This window comes from Notolepis coatsorum (assembly GCF_963971535.1).
Source record: "Notolepis coatsorum genome assembly, chromosome: 3".
Classification (NCBI taxonomy): Eukaryota; Metazoa; Chordata; class Actinopteri; order Aulopiformes; family Paralepididae; genus Notolepis; species Notolepis coatsorum.
This window is the reverse complement of record NC_140167.1, coordinates 35,964,139-35,986,569: the sequence shown is the minus strand read 5'-3', so window position 1 is coordinate 35,986,569 and position 22,431 is coordinate 35,964,139. Positions and strand designations below refer to the sequence as shown.

Sequence of the window (22,431 nt, the reverse complement as noted above, 5' to 3'; positions counted from 1 at the left end):
TAAGAAACCTGTGATTAAGGTGGCTGGGTGGCGTAGCGGAGATTGCGCTTGTCACCAATGCAAGAGACTCCGGTATCGAATCCCAGTCTCACCATTGCCTTCGGCTTGGGCCGGCCTTCGTACTCGCTCATTTGGCAGAGTCAAAGGGTGGAAGTCGATGGGTGGGGATTGGACGTTGTGGACAGTGACCCCTACAGGTCAATTGGGAGATGCCTGCACAGCAGAGACAGGAAGTGGCGAGCGTAGTGTGAGCCTCCCATGCGTTACACCTCGCCAATGAGAGTCCGCGCTGGCAGGCGAAAAAGATGTGACAGGCTGCCTCCTCGTGTGCCGAACCAGTGGGGGGCATAGTCGAGCAACGTTCAAGACAGGGGAGGGGAGAATTGGATACACGAAATTGGGATGGGAGAAAAATTTAAAATAAGGATAAAAAGTGGATAAAAAAAAGAAACCTGTGATTAACCAAATCTATATTTGACTAAGTACATTCATTGATCCGGTTATATTCCTCTACAGCTCACTCCATATTACACTGTAGGCCTATACTGTATGTATCGAGAGGTAGAAAGATAAATGTAATCTCATTATATACACATAATATTGACTGTGTACAGTATATGACATTCTATAAGCCTACTGTGACAGACACACCTGGACTGCACCTTTTCTGTTGGACCAGTAATTACATAATTTTTATTTTTTTCTACTTTTTCTCCCCCCTTTTCCGTATTTTTCTCCCATCCCAATTTAGTCGTTATGCCAATTCCCTTCCTGGTCGTTGCTCGCTTTTGCCCCCTACTGTCGGCCTGGGGAGGGAGCAGACTACCACATGTCTTCCTCCGATACATGTGGAGTCAGCCTGCAGCTGCTTCTTTTTTTTTCCTTTTTTTTTTTATACTTTCTCTTTTTCCCCCTTTCTTTTTCTGTTTTTCTCCCATCCCAATGTTAGTCGTTATGCCAATTCCCAATCCCCTACCTGGTCGTTGCGTGCTCTGCCCCCTACCGTCGGTCTGGGAGGGCGGAGACTATCACATGCTTCCTCCGACACATGTGTAGCCAATCCCCACTTCTTTTCACCTGGCAGCGCGGACTCTCACTGGGGGAGTGTAACGTGTGGAGGACACTACCTCCCCCAGGATCCGACCTTGCTGTGCAGGCGCCCCGACCAATGTGTAGGAGTCGCTGTTTTACAACAACCAGGACCCACCCTCGCTGGGTTTTCCCACCCTCTAACACTGCCAATTGTGTTAGTATGGACGGTCGGCCAACCCGGAAGCACCACAGCTGGATTCGATCCCACTGTCTCTGTGGTGGTGGGCAGACGCTTAGACCGCTGCGCCACCTGGCCGCCCTAGCTGCTTCTTTTCACCTGACAGCGAGGACTCTCACCGGGGGAGTGTAATGCGTGGGAGGATCACACTATCTCCCCCAGATCCCTTCCCTGCTGAGCAGGCGCCCCGATCGACCAGTAGGAGTCGCTGTTTACAACGACCAGGATACATACCCCACCGGCTTCCCACCCGCTAACACTGCCAATTGTGTTAGTAGGGACGACTGACCAAGCCGGAGGTACCGCTGACAGCTGGATTCAATCCCAGAGTCTCTGCGGTGGTAGGCGAGCGCTTAGTCCACTGCGCTACCCAGCCGCACCTAATTACATTATTTTCATATTCCATTTTACAGTATGGTCGACATATTTGTAGATCTGCTGTCCACCTGCAGGTAGCCTATAGACCAGTGTTTACATTTGTTTGCAGATACTTTATGTTTGTTTATGTTTTGGCAAGTCTAGACTGGCTCTAGTACAGCCATCTGGCATGTGCATTTATATCATTATCTCTATCAGGCAGAAGCCTGGGGAGATCATATAATCGGTTGTGTCTGTCTGTCTTTCCATCAGCAACTACAGTACATATATCTCGCAAACTGCAAGGCTAATTGGTCTAGAATTTGTGGTGCACATTCATGACTGCAAGAAGAAGAATCCTATTGAATCCTGATCCGATTTCCACCAAACTCAACAAATATATTTCCCTTACCTTGTAATCAAATCAAATCAAATCAAATTTATTTATAAGGCTCGACAACACACGTTAATGTCCCCATGGGCCGTACAGGTCTTCTTTAAACAAGTCAAGAAGAAAACATAACAATAAATAAGTCAAGAACAGAACAAGAACACCATAAGGTCCAAAAAATTTAAGATAAATGCAAATAAATGAAAGAATGCAAGCACTCCCAGACATATCCCACGCGAAGGTAAGGAAAAACTCACTAAAACCTAACAATAGGGGAAAATGCTCCACAGGCAGTGTGGAGGAGAGAAACCTTAGAAGGGCCATTCAAGGGGGGATCTCCCTTCTTAGATGTCGGTGATAGTAGTGTTGCAGACTAGCAGTTGGTAAGCATGCACTCAAGTGTGTAGTGAAACAATAGTGTGTATTAGTGTAATACTGTGTAATAGTGCGATAGTGTAATTGTGTGATATTGTAATAGTGTGTAATAATGTAATAGTCTGCATTTTAAAATATTGAGAGAGAGAAGAAATGTGTGGCTGCCGTCTGATGGAGATTTTTTCTAGTTAAAATCTAGTTAAATCTATTTTTTTTATATATTATTATTATTATTATTCTGCCGATTTTTGTCCGACTACTCCTCCCAGAGCTTTTGCACCTCACATAAGTGTTTTTTGTTTCAGATATTTTTTTAATGAAAAATAAAAAATATCTGAAACAAAAAAAAGAAAATGACATGTAAAAAAAAAAAAAAAAAAAAAAGAAAAACGGTCGCTATGGTAACGTTGCCATGGTGACGATGTCATTTTCTTTTTTTGGTTTCAGATATATATATATTCATATGGTCGATGGTTGCTATGGTAACGGTCGCTATGGTCACTGTTGCCATGGTGACGGGTACCATAGTGACCGTCACCATGGCGACCATTACCAGAGCGACCGTTTTTTTATAAAGATATTTTTTCCATTTTACATGTTATTTTCTTCTTTTTTTCAGATATTCTTTTAAAATTTTCATATGGTCGATGGTCGCTATGGTAACGGTTACCATGGTGACGGTCGCTATGGTAATGGTGGCTATGGTCACTGTTGTCATGGTAACAGTACAGAGGTTGGTCTTTATTTTCAGATATTCTTTACATTTTACATAATAATATTTTTTTTGTTTCAGATATTTTTTCATATGGTCGATGGTCGCTATGGTAACGGCCACCATGGTAACGGTCACTATGGTAACGGTCGCTATGGTCACTTTTGCCATGGTAACAGTACAGAGGTTGGTCTTTATTAGTGTGGGTGACCTGCATGGCAAAGCCAGTCACACACACTTTTAACCCTTTCACTACCACACTACAGAAGGTTAACCTTTCACTACCACACTACAGACGGTTAATGTTACAAAGGGTCAGATTAAACCGAATATATATATTTACTGCTTGAGATCCCTTGGATAATATTTGTATATCGTTTGATATCCCTTGTATATTCTTTGTATATATACACGGAATATCCCTTTACCTGGGTACAAACCAGACCATAATATTCGTTCTCCTATTGGACAGCGACCCCTAGGCGCCAACGGTCATACCCCCAATGGCGAGTTCAAAGCCACAGCCAAGGCATGTCTCAACATGTCCAGGTTTGCGCAGTAATACGAGACAGAACTGAGGTTGGCACTAGATTATTCACCTTACGTATAAATACGGCGCAGGTGGAAACAGCAGCAGTTCGTTCATTACTAGTAAAGCCTTCACCACGAGTCAACGACCAAGTGAAGTGAGCAACTTTGCGTCTAAATAGAGCACTTATAACATGTGCGAATAGGATAGTAAAAGTGTCAGAGTTTAGTGAAATAACGTCAAGTTCGACCTAGTTAATGTGAAGTATAGTGCACAGGAGAATCTACACCGGCGAATGCAGAGCCTTTTTCGGCTGGATTATATTGCTTTGGTACTGTGGCTGCTGGAGCAGAGAACCGTCTACCCCACTGCTGTGTGGGATCTACCCTGTGAGGAGCACCATCGAGCCCGCCTCTAGGACCACAGAGGCTGGCTGGCTTTCGTCCATGCTGTCGAGCATACTTGGATTGTAGCTGTTGCTTTTGTCTGCCGATCAAGGGAGTAATGTACCGCCTCCCGTAGCTGGAGCTTCTTTATTCCGCGTTGATTCAGACTTTGCTCCCGAACATTCATCTACCCTGCCGGCTTACAACCGGAGGGAACCCCCCTAGTGTCTCCAGCTGACTACGAGTGTGCCTTATGTAATTCTTATGCTACAGGTGGCGTCAGTTATACCCATCTTACTATGCTCATGGACTTACGCTCTTGACCTACTTAAGTGTTATTCGCCTTACAAGCGCAAGTATAATTCTCATTCTGTAACCTACCGTTGCTGCTATAATAATAAATCCCTCCAAATAGAACTTTAGGTGTCATTGTTGTATTCTTGTGTGGGTGTTCACCAGATATACCGTGTACTGTATGGCCAGTAATTAAAGTACATAACTAAGTAGTGGTTTAATAATACCATACTCTCAATACAGTCAGGGAATTGTACCCCTCAGTTACAGTTAACCTTCTGCAGTGTGGTGGTGAAAGGGTTAACCTTCTGTAGTGTGGTTGTGAAAGGGTTAACCCTTTGTCGTGTGGCAGTGAAAAGGTTAACCTTCTGTATTGTCACAGTGAAAGGGTTAACCCTTTGGTAGTGTGGAAGTGAAAGAGTTCAAATCTATATTATTATTATTACGCCGATTTTTGTCCGACTACTCCCAGAGCTTTCGCACCACAGTCCACACACAAGTGTAAGGTATCAAAACGACCGATGGTCCAAGTCGAGTTGCTATAACTTTTTGGATAGATTCACCACAGGGTGAAAATCAACTCTAAATGGGCCATTTTCGTCCATAGGAATGAATAGCGGAATGTTCAAATAGAGTGTAGAAGCTGCATTTATTTGTTTTACCATCACCTTTTGTAAATCGCGACAGTGGTCTCAATTTTGAACATACTAGATATAAGAAATAACACATCAAAACGACGCCATGTCTGTGCCCTCGCTCATAAAAGAAAAATAAATGGAATTGGACATTTCTATCTCAATTTATGGCCATTTCTTTGACAGTCACGCTCCACATACACACTAATGGACTCTCCACTCTAGCTGAAATCTGTGATTTCACCGTTCCTTCGCTTGTCTTCCGATCGCCACACGGACCACAATTGTCGACGGACTTACACATTATCGCACATAACCCTTCATGAACTCCCTGAAGTACTCATATTAAAAAATCTAAGCTTCATCTCTTATCGTTTTGCTTTAATTATTGTGAGAGTGACAGAAGAGCCACCTCATTGAAATGCATGGGAGGATGTTGTGTCAGTTAGGATTTGAATCAATTAAGGCTTGCAGTGTGCAATGTACATAAACATTTTAAAACTTTCACTTAAAGGGACAGGCACATGAATGAGCCTCTTACACTTTTTTTTTGTTTTTGTATCTTTTGAACCGTTTGTCGTAGAGACTTGCGGGTTGCACCATTGTACTCAGTAGGGATGTCCTCTTTCATTGGTCTATGTTTGCCCCCCCCCCCCCCTGTGCTTAAGTCCTGCCCCTTTTGTATCTTTTGAACCGTTTGTCGTAGAGACTCGCGAGAGGGGTCGTCGTACTGGCCGGTGCACAGGCATCACCCACACTTTCACAGATTCCCCTGCAGAATTGTCAAGTTCTACCTTATTATAGTATTTTATAGTTATTTCCCCTGCTGTACTCATTCAAGTCAAGTGTCCAAGTTTTCTAGGTTGATACAACCTGTTTATCTCATACATTTTCATTTTTATATATATATATAACTTTTCTTTTATTTCCTATTTTTGCTTGTTTTTCTTTTCACATCCATCCCATGTGCATATTATAATGTCTTATATATATATAATTTTTTTTTATTAATAAACAGTTGTTCGCAAACAATATTACAGAGAGAATGGTTTGGAGATATGGGGTTTGGATGGGGTGGGTGCGGTGGATGTGGTGGGTGGGGCGGTGGGACGGTGGGGGGATGCTTTTCAATCAAGTCCTCGTGTCATTTGTTGTATCAGAGGCAAAGTCCTACTCAAGCGCTCTCTCGTTCTGGAAGAATCAATCATATTCACCACACACGTCACCGGGCCGTTTGTGCTGACACACCATGGAGGAGGTATCAAAAGAGGAGATAAAGGATCAAATGGCAGCACTCGGGCCGCAGCCCGCCCTGCGCCAAATTGACATGTCAAACCTACCTAGGTGGAGCGAGTTGACATCACAAACCGTGGCAACGATGCACTTGAAACAATGTACAGGAGAGTCTCCAGGTACACAGAGCAACAAACAGGCCCTCGCAATCGTTTGATTTGCTTTGACAGCAAAACAATGCTCGTGAGGATCCAGAACCAGCTTTTCCAGATAATTTTGCTAATAGCCTTAGTCATCTGGGGCCAGAACACCAGAGCTGTTGAATCCTAATGAGAGAACTCAGGCTTGGCTTTCTGTCAGTTGATCCCACTTCGGTCCTGAATTGCCGTTGGAATAGTTAAGACTTCAGACTTTAGACAGACTTAATCACAATTTCTTTTTAAATGGCTGGAAATTGCCTGGATGACCTCCTTTGATTAGAAAGGAGTTATTTTTTTTAACAACATCTTAGTTTGACTAGATAGTAGCATATGCAGTGGAGACACACAAGACATAAATAGAAAGGGTATAATGTGATAAAGCAGCAATTTGGGGGTATGTGACATGAAAAAGTCTGGGAAGAAATATACATTTACATTTTGTCATTTAGCTGACGCTTATCCAAAGCGACTAAACGTTTTATATAAAGTTTGTGCGCTGGATTCAAACCCTAAACATCACATGTAGGCCTTGCGGCCTGCTTAGACATCTATAGAACTGTAATGACATCCTGCTCTGAATTTATAACAATGAATAGTGCTGTATTGATGGCCTTTCCCTTCAAAGATAGGTCTATAGGGAAACACTAATATCAAGAGTACACTTTCCTTTTTCAACAAAAAAGCCATTAGGTTGTTTTGGTTGGAAAGGATCTTTTCAATACAAGGCTGTTTATTTTAATTTTTTTGTATTGATCTTTTTCCCCCTCCATTTTCCTCCGATTTTCTCCCATCCCAATGTTAGTCGTTATGCCAATTCCCAATCCCCTTCCTGGTCGCTGCGCACTTACCCCCCACAGTCGGTCTGGGAGAGTGGAGGCTATCACGTGCTTCCTCCGACACACGTCCAGCCAATCAACCGCTTCTTTCCACCTGGCAGCGCGGATTCTCATTGAGAGGGCGTAGCGTGTGGAAGGATCACACTATCCCACTCAAGTCCTATCCGCGCTTAGCAGGCGCCCCGACCGAACTGTAGGAGTCGCTGTTTACAACGACCCGGACGCGTATAGCTTATCCGCAACAGTAAGTTACTTCCGGGGTAGGCCTGATTGGCCCCGACAGGCACGTGACGCGCAACTTTCTCTGCCGCGCGGAGCGGCAGAGCTTGTGGAATTACGTAACCGTCCAAATCCGCTATGACTTTCATTCGGCGCTTCAGCTCACCTGGCATAGCAGCGGTCCGCGGTCCTGCGGTTCGTTGTTGACGCGAGTTCAAATCCCATGATTTTTTTTTTTTTAACGTGATTTTTTTTTTTGCATGTATTCTTTCGCCGGTTACGGTTAGGCATGGTTATGGTTAAGGTTAAGGTTAGGCATTGTTTCGGAGTTGGTTAAGGTTAGAACGGTTAAGTTTAGGCGCTGTTAAGGAGCTGGTTAAGGTTAGAGTTTGTGTTAGAGAATGGCAATATTCTTTCTATGGTTAAGGTTAGGCATGGTTAAGGTTAAGGTTAGGCATTGTTTCGGAGTTGGTTAAGGTTAGAACGGTTAAGTTTAGGCGCTGTTAAGGAGCTGGTTAAGGTTAGAGTTTGTGTTAGAGAATGGCAATAGACAGTCTATTTCCGCGCGACAGCTCTCAGCAGCCTCGTTGCGCGTCTTGAGTTTGCCGCGTCACGTGCCTGTCGGGGCCAATCAGGCCTACCCCGGAAGTAACTTACTGTTGCGGAACAGGTACACGCGACCCGGACCCACCCCGCCAGCTTCTCCCACCCTCTGATACAGCCAATTGTATCAGTGCAGACGGCCAGCCAAGCTGGTGACAACCCCGGAGCTGTGAGCTGGATTCGAACAGGCGAACCAAGCCCACAGCTCCGGGGCTGGTGACGAACGCAATCTCCGCTCGACCACCTAACCGCCTTAAGGCTGTTTCTATTCTAATGCGACAGGGGAATGAATTAAATATATATAAAGAAAAAGAAAATGAAAATCCCAAGAATTCAATTTTTTATTTTTTTTAATAAAGTTTCACAAGGTCGTTTGGAGAGTCACGTTAAAACAATACCCGAATACAGATTTGTTTCCTTGTTCTACAAGTCACAGCATCTTTAAATGATCATTATTCCCATACAAATAGACAGATCTATTTAACAAGCCCCTCTTTATCGCATAACACTTATTCTTTGGTGTGAGGCTCCCTGAAAGGCACTGGAATGTGTCTCCTTTCGCAGGGAAAGTGTCTCAGGGTTGATAAAGGCTCAGAGCAATAGATGAAGCAAGGCTGACATCTTCTTAAGAGATGATAGGAGAGCTAAATCAAATAGGATGGAGCAGTCACTCTTTTCACAGATAGGTGGCTCATTTCTGGTGGCTGAGAGTTTGCCTCCCTAGCGGCGCTCTGCCTGGGAAAGATAGCTCATTCAGACCCCATTCATTATTTCATTCCCTGCCCCTCCTTTTCAAATCTTTTTTTTTTGTGTTTTAATGAGTTGCCTATTTTTCTCAAGTATTGATGAGGATCTTGGAATTTAGATTTTGAGACAAAATGTTTAATCACAATTCCTTTTTCATTTGTGGAGAAGAGGCAAAAATCAATTATTTCTATTAGACAAAGCTGATTGCAAATGAATGGAAGTGGTAGCATTTTGAAACAAAGGCTCCATGGTGGCAAAGATAAGTGTCGTTCTTTGCCCCCTGAGGTGTGACATGTGGTTTAGCTTATTAAATAGCTTGCAAACATTTGTCCTGCCGTCCATGCAAAGGAATTGCAGGTCCACAAAACAAGAGAAAATGATTTACAGTAATGGTACTACTATTAAATAATGTGACAATAGCATTAATAAAATAAAATAAAATAAAATAAAATAAAATAAAATAAAATAAAATAAAATAAAATAAAATAAAATAAAATAAAATAAAATAAAATAAATTAAATTAAAATAAAATAAAATAAAACTAGTCATCAGAGAAGATGCACATGTTATGCATGTTATAGACAGTGTTACTCACAGGAGTACATGTAGTTCAATTGATCAACTCAACAATTGCTCCCTATCCTCTCCTTAAAACACATCCTCGGGCTGCCTCAGTAAGTGAGGATTGGCCTGCCCTAGTCCCTAAATCAAACACACCTACACTTTATTCTGTGTCAGTTCAGTAGTACTTCTGTGTAACAATATGAGATTCCAGACGCAGATTATGATAATTGTCCATGCTGTAGTTTGGATATAGTTGAACTACTTTTTTGAAAGTAGTTTTACTTTGACAACATCATTTAACTACAGGTGCAGCTCAATCAATTAGAATATCGTGGAACAGTCTATATTTAGCTGTATTGATGCAGTCATTTGTGCAAAAGGAGCCCCAATCAAGTACTGAGTGAACATACATGAACATACTTTTCAGAAGGCCAACATTTCTATATACAAAAGAAAAATACATCTATTTTTATTTTTTTATTGGTGATACAGAAGTTTGGGCTTTCATGAGCTGTAAGACATAATCATCCAAATTAAAACAAATAAAGGCTTGAAATATTTCACTTTGTGTGTAATGAATCTATAATCTACAAGAGTTTCGCTTTTTGAATTGAATTACTGAAATAAAATAACTTTTCCACGATATTCTAAAACTACATGTTTTAGTTCCCCCAAGACTGTACCTATGACTCTGCCTATTCCAGATATCACTGTATTAGATATTGTCATTTGAACCCTATCCTTGCATTTTTATCCCATATCTTGGCTTGGGGAGAGTGCTCTGCAATAACACTTCCTCAGTTGCAGGAAGTTTTATTATACACTATTTACTCTGAGACTTCATCAACCATGCACACACTCCATAGGATATTCAGCTTGGCACTTCTTGAAGAGCACTTTGCTATCATATCCCACACATTCTTTGCAAATCCCTTTGAAAATTATTTATATTTAAAAAAAATTTACTTCTCTTGCAGAGGGCTCATTGAAAAGAAGAATTACATGACAGATAAAACACTTTATCACCAGTGAAAGACTAGACAATGTACATTGAGAAATTGGGAAGATGGAAGAAACAATGAATATTAAGTGCCTTAGAATCTAAAGCTGCTGACTAAATTGAAACTGTATATCCTGGGGGGACAAGGTTTCCAAATTGCTAATTACTGTCTCTGAAAGGGGTCTGTTTCTGATATGTTTGCTTGTGAAAGGCTGCCGCTTAATGAAGCAGTGGCTGAAGTTTTATTTCCTTTTTTATTTTTTTTATTATTTTATTTTTTTAATTTATTATTATTCCCCTTCCCCGGCTTTCAGTGCTCTCCCCGGACTGCCTCCCAGGTCAGAACAATGGCAGGCCCAGGAGCCCAACTCTCCCACAGGCCCCCCGGTGAGAGGAGGCCGGGGGCTTGGTACTGAGGGATCCGCTCGGCATGCTGAAATATGGAGGGGACAGATAAGGTGGCAGCGGCACAGAGAGGCCCTCTCCCAAGGGCCCGAGGGGAAATGTGCAGTTATTAAGAGGAAGATGAGGGAGATTAAATGGCTTTTGTACTCTTTTTCACAGAATTCTTTATTTTTTATTTTTCATTATTTAGTCTGCCTTCATCGGAGCGATGAAAAGAACTTGTGGTAAATTACTTTCTGCTTCATTCAGCCACACGCTGGCTTTGAGACAGCCTTCCATTATTTAGAGTTGTGTCGCACATCACAAAACACGTATTAGGCCACTATTGTTTTAAAAGGTGTGGACGTGAGAGTATTATTATAAGCTACAACTAGGGCTGCTGTAATCACAATTGTAACATAAGCTATATTGTTTCAAGAAAATTAACACCATGTAGGTATGGTCCTTTATACCCTTAACAATATATATTAACAATATGTTTATTTATGGGTAGGCAGCATTTTAGATATTGATGCACACAAATACTATAGAAGCCATGATGTAGCAATACGTCTTATGATAGAATACCTTTGTGTTGGTAAGACAAATATCAGCAGTCTAGCAAGGTAGGTTCCCCATGGTCTTTCTGGCAGCAGGCTGCCACTTTGCTATAATAATGACAGCTGGGCGGATATGACGTCACTCGTTTGACAGTAGGGCGGAAGTGCGTGTCGTGTCACCCAGCTGTGAAAACAAAACAAGCAGGAGCTGCGGGCTGGTGAGTGAAACTAAACACAGTAACGCTCGACTGCTATCGGTTACTGTTTACATAACATTACGATAGCGCTTCTGTTTAGACACATGACTTCTATCGGACACCGTTTTCGTGTTAAATGTTGCAGTGCAGCAGCATACGAACACATACTGGATGACGTTGTGTTAGAAATGTGCTCACGGGCTGTGGATTTGGCCGTTCTCGTGCTGAGCTCACGTGTTAGCTGATGTTATGTAACAATCTGCACAAAGGATGCGGACAGCAGAAGACAAAAGTCCCAATCTGTCTGCTATCCTTTTATTGTATTGTCATTCTAAGTCTTAGATCACTTTTTCTTAGCGATCGTTAATTATTATGACTGGATATGTGTTTTGAGCTGCCGTGTGTTTCTGCACTGTTCACAAAACACAAACAAGCGACATGTATCGTTACATTTGGACGCCATTTTCATGAAATAACGGGAGCGTGGTAGCTACAGTATATCCATTTGCTCTTGTAACCTTATCATACACTCGGTGTTATCTATGTGCTGTGGTTTGCCCGCAGCCCCGCTCTCTTACACACAGAACGCTTGTGTCAGCAGCATTCACTACCGGTTATGTCATTGTTGTCCTGTGCCAAGCAAACCAATAACGTTACTTGAGTTATCCCATTTGGCCCTATGCTGTCTCTCTACATTGATGCACCCGCAACTAAATTGTTCAAGTAGTTATTCATGACAATAATAAATGGTTGTCTCCCCCCCCCCCCCCCCCCCCCCTCAGCAACATGATGGATGAGCTGGTGCAGGACCTGGTCTCTGCCCTGGAGCAGACTTCAGAGCAGGCCAAGCTGGGCGAACTGTGGGAGGAGATGGTCCTGAGTCCACTGCAGCAGCGCAGGCAGATCCGAAGACGCCGGGGCCGCAAGCGCCGCTGCGACTCCTCCCTGCACCCCCTGGAGCACGGTCGCTGCCTGAGTGAAGTGTCAGAGTCCAGCCTGGACGAGGCCGCCAAAGAGTGCAGGGAGAATGGTGCCCTGGCCCCCTCGACCACCACCGCCTCCGCCGCCAACTACAGTGACTCTGATGACATGATTGTGACCGGCCGCTGGCCCTCCTTCTCCGGCGGCTCCGTCAAGACCAGGCAGCACTCCTGGCCAGAGTCCGACTCCTTCACGGAGAACACGCCGGGAAGGCCTCTCAGGAGGAGGAGGAAGGTCAAGCGCATGACTGCGGACGTGACCGTCAGCCTGCAGCAGAAGTTGACAGTTTCTGGGGTGGATGGCGAGCGGTGCGGCGGCCACGGGTCTAAGAAGCAGCGCCTTTCCAGGCTGAAGAAGGGATCCTGTGGTTGGATGGGAGGAGACAGGCAGACTGGTGGAGCTGGCCTGATGGTGGAGGAGTGTTGGACGGATAGGATCTCACTGGAGGCCAAGGAGCAGAGGGATGCATCTGACGAGAACATGTCTGAAGGGTAATGTGTTACAGGCAAACATAATTCTTCATTTACAGTATGTTCCTGTTATTATTCAGTTAAGGCCTATGAGCAAAGAACCAGGCAGCATATGTTATATACCAACTAGTGTCGTCTTTGACTAAAGAAATTCTTAGTCGACTAATAGTGATAGGACATTGTCAACTATTCGATTAGTTGATTTAAATGACATCTGTCAAATTCAGTTTCTCACATGCAATCATGCAGAACCACCTCTTTAAATCTAATGCTCACCGGAGATGTGTGCTTATAGTGTATTGGAAAATAAATAATTCGGCATCGAAAAAAGTATAAAGAATCACTAACTGACTAACAAAGTTGTGGTCATGGTCGACTAAGACCAATTTGACTGATTAAAAAATAAAAAATCTAAACTAGACCCGATGTTGTGAGATCACTTGGTTGCGTCCTTAAATACAGCCCTCTCCCCTGGCACCTGATTGCTTGAATGGGTTGAACAGGTTGATCTGCACATTATGTTTCCTTGACTGAGGACAATTTTTTTTTTTTTTTTAAACAATGTAAAGTTACCCATAGCCTACTCTAGTCAGGCAGGCGCGGAACATTATCATAGGCTTTAGTTAAACATGCCTCACATGCACAACTAACCGAAGGATAGGCAATACCAGTGCAATATGCCAAAATATAATCTTACAATAAAAAAGGTTGCATATGCGACCGCCTTACTCGCAGTCTAAAGGCCTGAATTAAGGTCCTGAATAAATGCCACCTACTGAGAAAGTTCGTCTAGAGCAGAGCTTTTTGGGCCCAAGGCACACCAAAAGTCAATTTACAGTCACGGTAATCAATTATGCAAATGTCATGATATTGTCGTTAGACATATTTCCCCTATATGGTACACTGACAAATTATTAAATCTGACTGACTGCAATGACATCAGTAGTCAAAAATATGTTCACAAGTGTGCAACACATTATCATTCAGATTAAATGAGAAAGGAAAACATGATAATACGCCAATGTATATGATTTGGGGATGATATCAAGGCCTATGATTGATGAAGTAAGAACTAGGCTATGTCTTGTTGATGTGCAATCAGAAGTTTCAGAAACCTAGATAGAGAGAACAGTGCAATGTCAAGAACATAGCACAAGGGGCGGCCGGGTAGCGCAGCGGACTAAGCGTCTGTCTACCACCACAGAGCCAGTGGGATCGAATCCGGCTGTGGTGCCTCCGGCTTGGCCGACCGTCCATACTAACACAATTGGCAGTGTTAGCGTGTGGGAAGCCGGCGTGGGTGGGTCCTGGTCGTTGTAAACAGCGACTCCTACAGTTCGGTCGGGGCGCCTGCACAGCAAGGGAAGGGTCTAGGAGAGGTAGTGTGACCTTCCACACGTTACACTCTCCCAGTGAGAGTCCGCGCTGCCAGGTGAAAAGAAGCAGTGGGCTGGCTACACATGTGTCGGAGGAAGCATGTGATAGTCTCCGCCCTCCCAGACCGACGGTAGGGGGTAGAGGGCGCAACGACCAGGAAGGGGATTGGGAATTGGCATAACGACTAACATTGGGATGGGAGAAAAATGGAAAAAAGAAGGGGGGAAAAAGATAATAATAATAAAAAAAAAAGAACATGGCACAAGCTTCACTTCTATGGGGAATGTAGTATATCTGATTAACAAGTGCAGTATTTGTATTTATCTCTTATCTGCACTCTTATCTATACCAGCTGATGCATTATCTGGTTATATCAGGTCAGAAATAGTGGACTGGAGAAACGGAAATATCACAATTGATGTAACTGTCTCATTAACGTCACAACTTGAGTGAGTGAGAAAGGGAATTACCTGAATCTGCTGCGCAGCTGACTTGTGGAAGGGATACTTCGTTTTCAAGAGCCTCTTCAACTTACCCGGCAGCACTGTTGGCATCAGTTGGCATTAGCGAAGTTAGCCTTCCCCTGCAGAGTCGAGTTGAGGGCTATTGACATCTCCAGTCCAAGTAACCATACATAACATCATATTTTTTTTTCTGGACTGCCTTCCTTTTTGTTAGTTAGTTAGGGTGCAATAAATCTATCCGTTCTGGCATCACAAAATAATAGTATAATAATAAAAGTAATTCGTATGATTTTGCTAGCAGCTCGTTATGCGTGTCCTGACGTGATATGCAGTGAAATAATTATTCCCCACCCTATTACCAAAATTGACGTGAGAATGTGGATGTAGGATACATTATTTAAATAAAAAGATTTACAACTAGTTATGAATTTTGAGTGCAGACACAAATATTTATGCTGAATAGAAATGTATGTAATTTAGAAATTATTTTATGAAGCCATGTGAAAAGGTTAACTGGTTGTCCTAACATTCCACAACACACTTGATCTTGTGGCACGCCGGTTGAAAACCAGCCGGTGTCATTTTATTTCCAGAAGTCATAGAACTCTATTGTTTTTCAGTAACCATAAAACAAGTCACAGAGCTGTACTTTACTGAATTACTGTATGAAGTCGCATTAATGCATCACTAGCTGTCAAATGTGGTGCCAGCCTGTTACCAGCCTGCCAACCACCCCAGAACTGAGGCCTGTAGGACCACCGTTGCTGTTGCCATGTGCACTCTCATCTCCCCCATCCTCCACCCCCATCCCTGTCTGAAGCCAGCTGCAACCACCACTTGACAAATCTTTCAGTTTCTCCATCAGTAGCCTTGGCGCAGAGTGAATTTTAATTGTGTTGTCTCTGTTGGTGTGCTAGTATACACACAGTAAAACTTATATCTAAAAGTTTTAAGTGAAATATGAGTAACTCACTTTGTGAAGAGCACAGATCTATCATGACCATACAGACTGCAGAATTGTAGAATTTCAGAAGTACACAGCTAAAGAGGAACAGACAGAAGGGAGGGAGAGAGAGGCAGCAATAGAATGACAGAGAGCAATGGAGGGAGAGAGAGTGCGAGAGAGAGAGAAGATAGTTCATTTGTTACTGTGCTATTATACACATAGTAAAATGTGTATTTCAAAACCAATGTGTGAATGAGTAACTCACTTTTAGGAGCACACAGATTTACTGTGGACGGACAGACTGCAGAATAGAATCATGGAGCTAAAGAGAAAGACAGGCAGAAGGGAGAGAGAGATTATGTGATGTGAGAAAGAGACATGTTAATTGTATTGTCTATGGTAGTTTGCTAGTATACACATAGTAAAACTTATATATCAAAACCAACATTGGTGATTTTATGAATTAGGATATAAACCACCAAGTGGAGTGCTGCATTCCCATGGAATTCCCTGTGGAAATGGTTGATGCTGCGGCTGAGCAGCAGTGATCCAAACATTTAGGATTTTTATTTTTTTAAATACCTCTAATTTTGTCATGATGGTAATTTCTCAGTTTTAATTGGGTGTAAATTGGAGTTATGCTCCCATTCGCAGCATGGTCCCCCGAGAAGTTGTTGAAGACTTTAGTATAAATCTATGCATTTTTAATGCATTTTGAGAGCAACAATAATTACGTAGGAAATAATGTCAACATATGAAAATTGGACTAGAATCCAAAACTTCCAGCACAAGATAAGTCACGAATACGGCCCATTTATAAATGATAATTTTTTTGTTCAGTTTCTTATTGCATTGAAAACACTCTCACTGCACAACATCAGTTTCTTTCAGGTTGTGTTTGTTGTCACTCATTACTCAAGTTTATTCAAACAATAAGCCATACTCTAAAAGTTACACATGCACAACAAGCTGGAAGTATTTCCCTTGATTATGTCACAATTGGGACACAAGCAGTGAATTAGCTTTGATTAATCCATTAGTTGTGCTTTTTGGAGCCAGGAACACTGCATATGCAATGCACAACATATTATTATTATTATTATTATTATTATTATTATTATTATTATTATTATTATTATTATTATTATTATTATTATTATTATTATTATTATTATTATTATTATTATTATTATTATTATTTTTTTTTTTTTTTCTTTTTTTTTTTTCTTTTACTTTTGTGGGTGGGGTAGCAGGCAGGGGAAATAATTCACCCACCAAAAATGCTGTGTTCAACATAAGGGAAGAAAGAGGTGCTAGAAAATAAACAATTAACAATGAACATACAGTACTTACCCTATTGGAAAGATGGGACCCTAAGGAATCATTTGAGATGCAGCTCAACACAGAACTTTGCCTGTATAGAGGCTTGGGATATATTATATGTCTAATGATATCCAACACAGCAATATTTGTGTTGATAGGCTATCATTTTTTACAAAGATTTGGTGCAACATTTAAAAAAATTTTACCTCTCGAGAAATTATGAACATGGTCAAATATCCCTTCAAAATATCCATTAAAGGAACACGCCAACATTTTGGGAAATTAGCTTATCGTCTTCTCCAGAGTGAGACAAGAAGATAGATACCAGTTTCCTCTCTGTGTGTTCAGTAGAAAGCCAATGAATGGAAGCGGACAGTGCCGGACGGTTAGCCTAGGCATTGTCCAACTAACACCTCTCCCGAAGGCTAACCGGCACTCTCTGCTTCCATTCATTGGCTTTCTACTGAACGCACAGAGAGGAAACTGGTATCTATCTTTTTGTCTCTCTCTGGAGAAGACGGTAAGCAAATTTCCCAAAAATGTTGCCGTGTTCCATTCCCGGCCAGCCATTAGATGGGCCCCACTCTAGGAAGGCCACCTTTCCATTACAAACGTTCACTGTGCGTCACGTTGTTTGTAGAGCTAAATCTATATTTTATATTATAGCTATGGATCCAATGTCATTGTCAATTGACAGTATGAACCTTCCGTTCAATATGCCATAAAGAAATAATTTTCTCATCAATACGTTCCCGTTTTATACCGTGGTGAATATATGAGTGTTATATCCGAATGATCTGGGATAATTCCTGCAAAGCTATTTATAAGGCGCTAAGCTAATAACGTTAAATCGATTGGCGTTTCGTCCCTACACAAGCTAGAGTTAAAAATCCAAATGCATATGATCGGTATTATGTTCCATCATGAATGCATGAAAGGGGGGGGGGGGAGTCGTTTCTGATGATTGATTACCAATAACGGCATTCGATATTACCACAACATAGGCTGAGCAGGGGGATGGCTATTAAATCCTTGCACGATCAAGCTGAAATTGATGTCATATTGCTCTTACCTGTGGCTGGTTGGATTCCAAAAAGAATTTTCCAGTTATTTGATCGCCATCTGCTAGATCATATGTCCATTGGCTGATGCCATATTCCTTTACTGCATAATGAATTTGGCGTCGCAAAAAGTATTCCATGCGATCTGGTGAAGCCCTCGCTTCAGGCTAACAGAAAAGTCTCTGCGGAGTGTAAAAAATGTGACGCCAAGTCTGCAACAAGGATTACTGCATTCTCGAGACAGCGCCAATACCAGGATCTGGCCGGTACTGCACTTTCCAAGTCCCAATAATGCCTTTTCCAGCCAAAATACAGCTCTGACATTGAATAGGATATTAAAATCGAATAAAACTAGTTAAAAACGTATATATACGTGATTGGCCGTCAAGCGTTGGCTCCCTATCACGTATATATACGTGATTGTCCGGGAATGTGTTAAGACACCAAGACCTTGCACAACATCTTAGAAAAATGCATGCTGTGATTTGGTATCAAAAACCTTTGACATCTGGAGCTTTGCATTTATCAGCAATTGGATGGCGAGCACATCTGCTCTGAAGATGGGAAACCCCCCTTATTTTCAATATATCTAGAAAGCCATAATATGAATGGCCCATATCTCTATAATTGTGGCTGTAAAGTTTCAGTAGACTGTGATTATCCTAGAGCTCACAATAGGTCATTTTAAACAGTGAGGTCAAGCAAAAAAAAGAAAGAAAAAAAGGTCTATGGGGACTATCATCATCACACATCAATACAGTTGGGCTCATTTGATCCACAAGGGTCTCAGCTTTCCAGTCATACCCAATTTATGCAATTCCAAGACTGTTTAGGGATATAGTTGTACTACATGCAGAAAACTGCTGGTTTTGCCCCAAAACTGCATGCGATTACCATAAAGGGGGCATGTATGCAAGGGGGAGACTCTTGGGTATTAATTTATTTTTTGATCAACTTTTTCTCCCATTTTCTATTTTTCTGCCATCCCAATTTCGTATCGTCCAATTCTACCCTCTCCTGTCTCAAACGCTGTTAGGCCATGCCTCCCATAAGCCCGCTGCAATGTGGACTAAGCCTTACATCACGTGTCCCCTCCGGTACTCGAGGAAGCAGCAGTCGCATCTTTTCACCTGCACAGCGCGATCTCTCAGCGTCGGGGGGGGTCTGCGTTTGGAGGGCACGCCGCCCCTGTCGCTTCCTGATTCTGCTGCGCAGGCGCACCAACCGACCTGTAGGAGTCGCTGTCCACAACGTCCGATCCCCACCCATCAGCTTCCCACTCCCTAATACTGCCAATTGTATTAGTATGAACGACCAGCCAAGCTGATAGCAATGCGGAGAGCTGGGCTCGAACCCAGCGTCTCCTGCATTGGTGGTGAGCGCCTTGCCCACTGCACCACCTAGCCGCCCTACTCTTGGGTATTCATTGAATCCATTTGCATTCAGATGTCTTGAGGTAAGAGGTCAATGATCTCCTTTGAAAATGGCCATGCCATTTTTTCCCTCAACAAAATGTAACCCAAACTCTGAGCATTATTCAGCCCCCTTCCCGACAAGCTAATATTACAAGCTCGACACCAATAGATTCCTTTGGTTGTTTAGATTCCGCTGGGATTATGGGGCAAAGAAAATGAAAAGAGAAAAACACCAGAAAAAATACCAAGGACATGACCTTGGTGTCCTCAATGGTAGCAACAGCCCTGGTTCCCAGCCCTCAGCAACCTGGCCACATCATTGCTTTTCCTGCGTCAAGTCAACTGCACCCTTCAGTGTCAGGGCGCAGTTTGGAAACAAGACAGAAGAACCTGATGTATAATAGAATGCTTTGCACAGACCTTGCTAAGCCACCCTTTGTCAGTGATGGGCATGGTAGGCTACACCCAACTACACGCGGATGCTACGGTACATAGGATGGCAATGTGATCCAACAATATCAAAGCAGAGATCAGAACTAGACTTTTAGTCCAGTCAGACTACAACATCCAACGCTAGCCTACAAATCAAATCCAATCAAATAAAATGTATTTGTAAGGCCCGACAACACACGTTAATGTCCCCATGGGCTGGACACGTCTTCTTTAAACAAGTCAAGAAGAAACATCACAATAAATCAAGAACAAAACACTCCATGAAATCCAAAATAGAATGTAAAATAAATAAATGCAACACTCCCAGACATACCCCAGCGAAGGTAAGGAAAAACTCACAAAAAACCTAGCAATAGGAAAAAAGCACCACAGGCAATGTGGAGGGGAGAAACCTTAGAAGGGCCGTTCGAGGGGGGATCTCCCTTCTTAGATGTCGGTGATACTTTAGTGTTGCTATGGATGATCAATGGGTGGAGAATAAAACAGGCGAAATAGTTGGTATGTACAGTACACAAATATGTACATGCAATAGCATGTAGACAATGATGGTGTTCTATAACTTCTGGATATGAGCTATACTCTGGTGTTGGCTGGAAGGACCATACTTGTAAGTAGAAGAATTGCCTTGTAGATTTTTGTAGTCCATGCTCCACACACACACTCATCTCATCTAAACTCATCTCTGAAGTGGAGCCTTTTAAAGGAACACTCCACCATTTTGGGAAATACCCTTATTTTATGTATATCTTCCCCAGATTGATGCACATGGACGCGTGTATCCTTTCCGCAACGGAATTCGGTTTCCGGGTTCCTCTGATTGGCCGCGACCCCCACGTGACCCGCCCCCCTATCCACCACTCTGCCGTGCGCGGCAGAGCTCGCTTCCTCATTGTTTACATCAGGGTCCCCCATTTTCAATTCATATAGAACGACTACGCCGTAACAAATCATTAAAAAAATATACCGTTAACTGGAATATGTTGTGCCTTTACACATATGTTGGATTATGTAATTGGTTTGTCATGACAAACAAATAAAAAAATCGCGATTTACCCGCTGGCTACAACAACACTCAGTGACTGCATGTAGTCAGAGCCAGAGCTCAGCGATCACTGTGTGTTGTTGTAGCCAGCGGGTAAATCGCGATTTTTTTTTAATTTGTTTGTCATGACAAACCAATTACATAATACAACATATGTGTAAAGGCACAACATATTCCAGTTAACGGTATATTTTTTTTAATGATTTGTTATGACGTAGTCGTTCTATATGAATTGAAAATGGGGGACCCTGATGTAAACAAGACGAACGTCTTTCTCTGGTCTGCATCCCCTTAACAATTGTGTGTATTGAGCCGTACTGTATTGTACCCATTCTGCAATCTGTTAAATAAAGTTTTCATTCATTTATTCATTCAGTCAATACTTCCATGCGTATAAATTGAGGAAGCGAGCGCGAGCGAGTCCGCGGCTGCTCGCTCTGCCGCGCGTGCGGCAGCGGCAGATCGGTGGGGCTCGCTCTGCCGCGCGCGGCAGCGCCAGAGCGGTGGATAGGGGGGCGGGTCAAGTGGGGGTCGCGGCCAATCAGAGGAACCCGGAAACCGAATTCCGTTGCAGAAAGGATACACGCCACCTGGACCTCACATATTCTTGTCTGACTCTGGGGAAGATGGCAAATATATTTACTGAATTAATGAAAGTCACTGGACCCCTTCTAAATTGTGACTAATTAGGGGACACTCTTAAGTCTCTTACATTAAAAAGAAAAAGTTTGATGAAAGAGACTAAGCTTACCCCTGCCCACTGGTTGGGGTGCTTATTGTGCTTGACACTCAGGTATTTGAGAGTGAGTGTGATGATGAAGGGCAAGGCCTGTAAGCCTCTCGTTGTGTGGTGGTGACAGGTGGCAGATGGCTCTGGTGTGGCTCCTCAGCCGGGGCCCCAGGTATCCCACCTCATCCCTGGCCTCATCCCTGGCCTCATCCCTGGCCTCATCCCTGACCTCATCCCTGGCCTCATCCCTGGCCTCATCCCTGGCCTCATCCCTCTCCTCATCCCTCTCATCCCTGGCCTGCTGCACACAGTGCATGAGGAAACTAGTAGATGATTTACAAGACCTGGGCCCTCATTCATCAACGTGTTCTACGCACAGATCTGTGCTTACCCTGTGCGTACGATCATTTCTAAGCAAAGAGTGGGATTCATCAATTTCGATTTGAACTTGACTCCGTGCTTACGTCTACGCACAGGTCAGACCACACTTACCTGACGCCCAGTGGTAGAATATATTATTACAACAAGGAAATGAGCTTCTGTGCATAATAACACTGGCATGTTCTGTACGAACCGTAGTTCATTATAGTTCATTGTAAAATAGCAACAGTAGTGTAATTATGGTCAAAACCCTATAAATAGCATTTGGAATAATAGATCTTTCTCTCAGAATGAAT

General features: G+C 42.8%; 1 protein-coding gene across 2 annotated transcripts in view; it reads left to right on the top strand.

Annotated features, from left to right (window-relative positions):
• The first annotated feature begins 11,459 nt into the window (after positions 1-11,459).
• The window catches only part of LOC311226239 (G patch domain-containing protein 2-like), a 51,213-nt gene continuing 40,241 nt past the window's right edge, over positions 11,460-22,431 (top strand). For both annotated transcript variants that reach the window (XM_084311634.1, XM_084311633.1), the window contains exons 1-2: positions 11,460-11,513; positions 12,275-12,964. In XM_084311634.1, the coding sequence (XP_084167760.1) occupies positions 12,279-12,964 (686 nt within the window). In that variant the 5' untranslated portion in view covers positions 11,460-11,513; positions 12,275-12,278. The remainder of the gene's footprint in view (positions 11,514-12,274; positions 12,965-22,431) is intronic.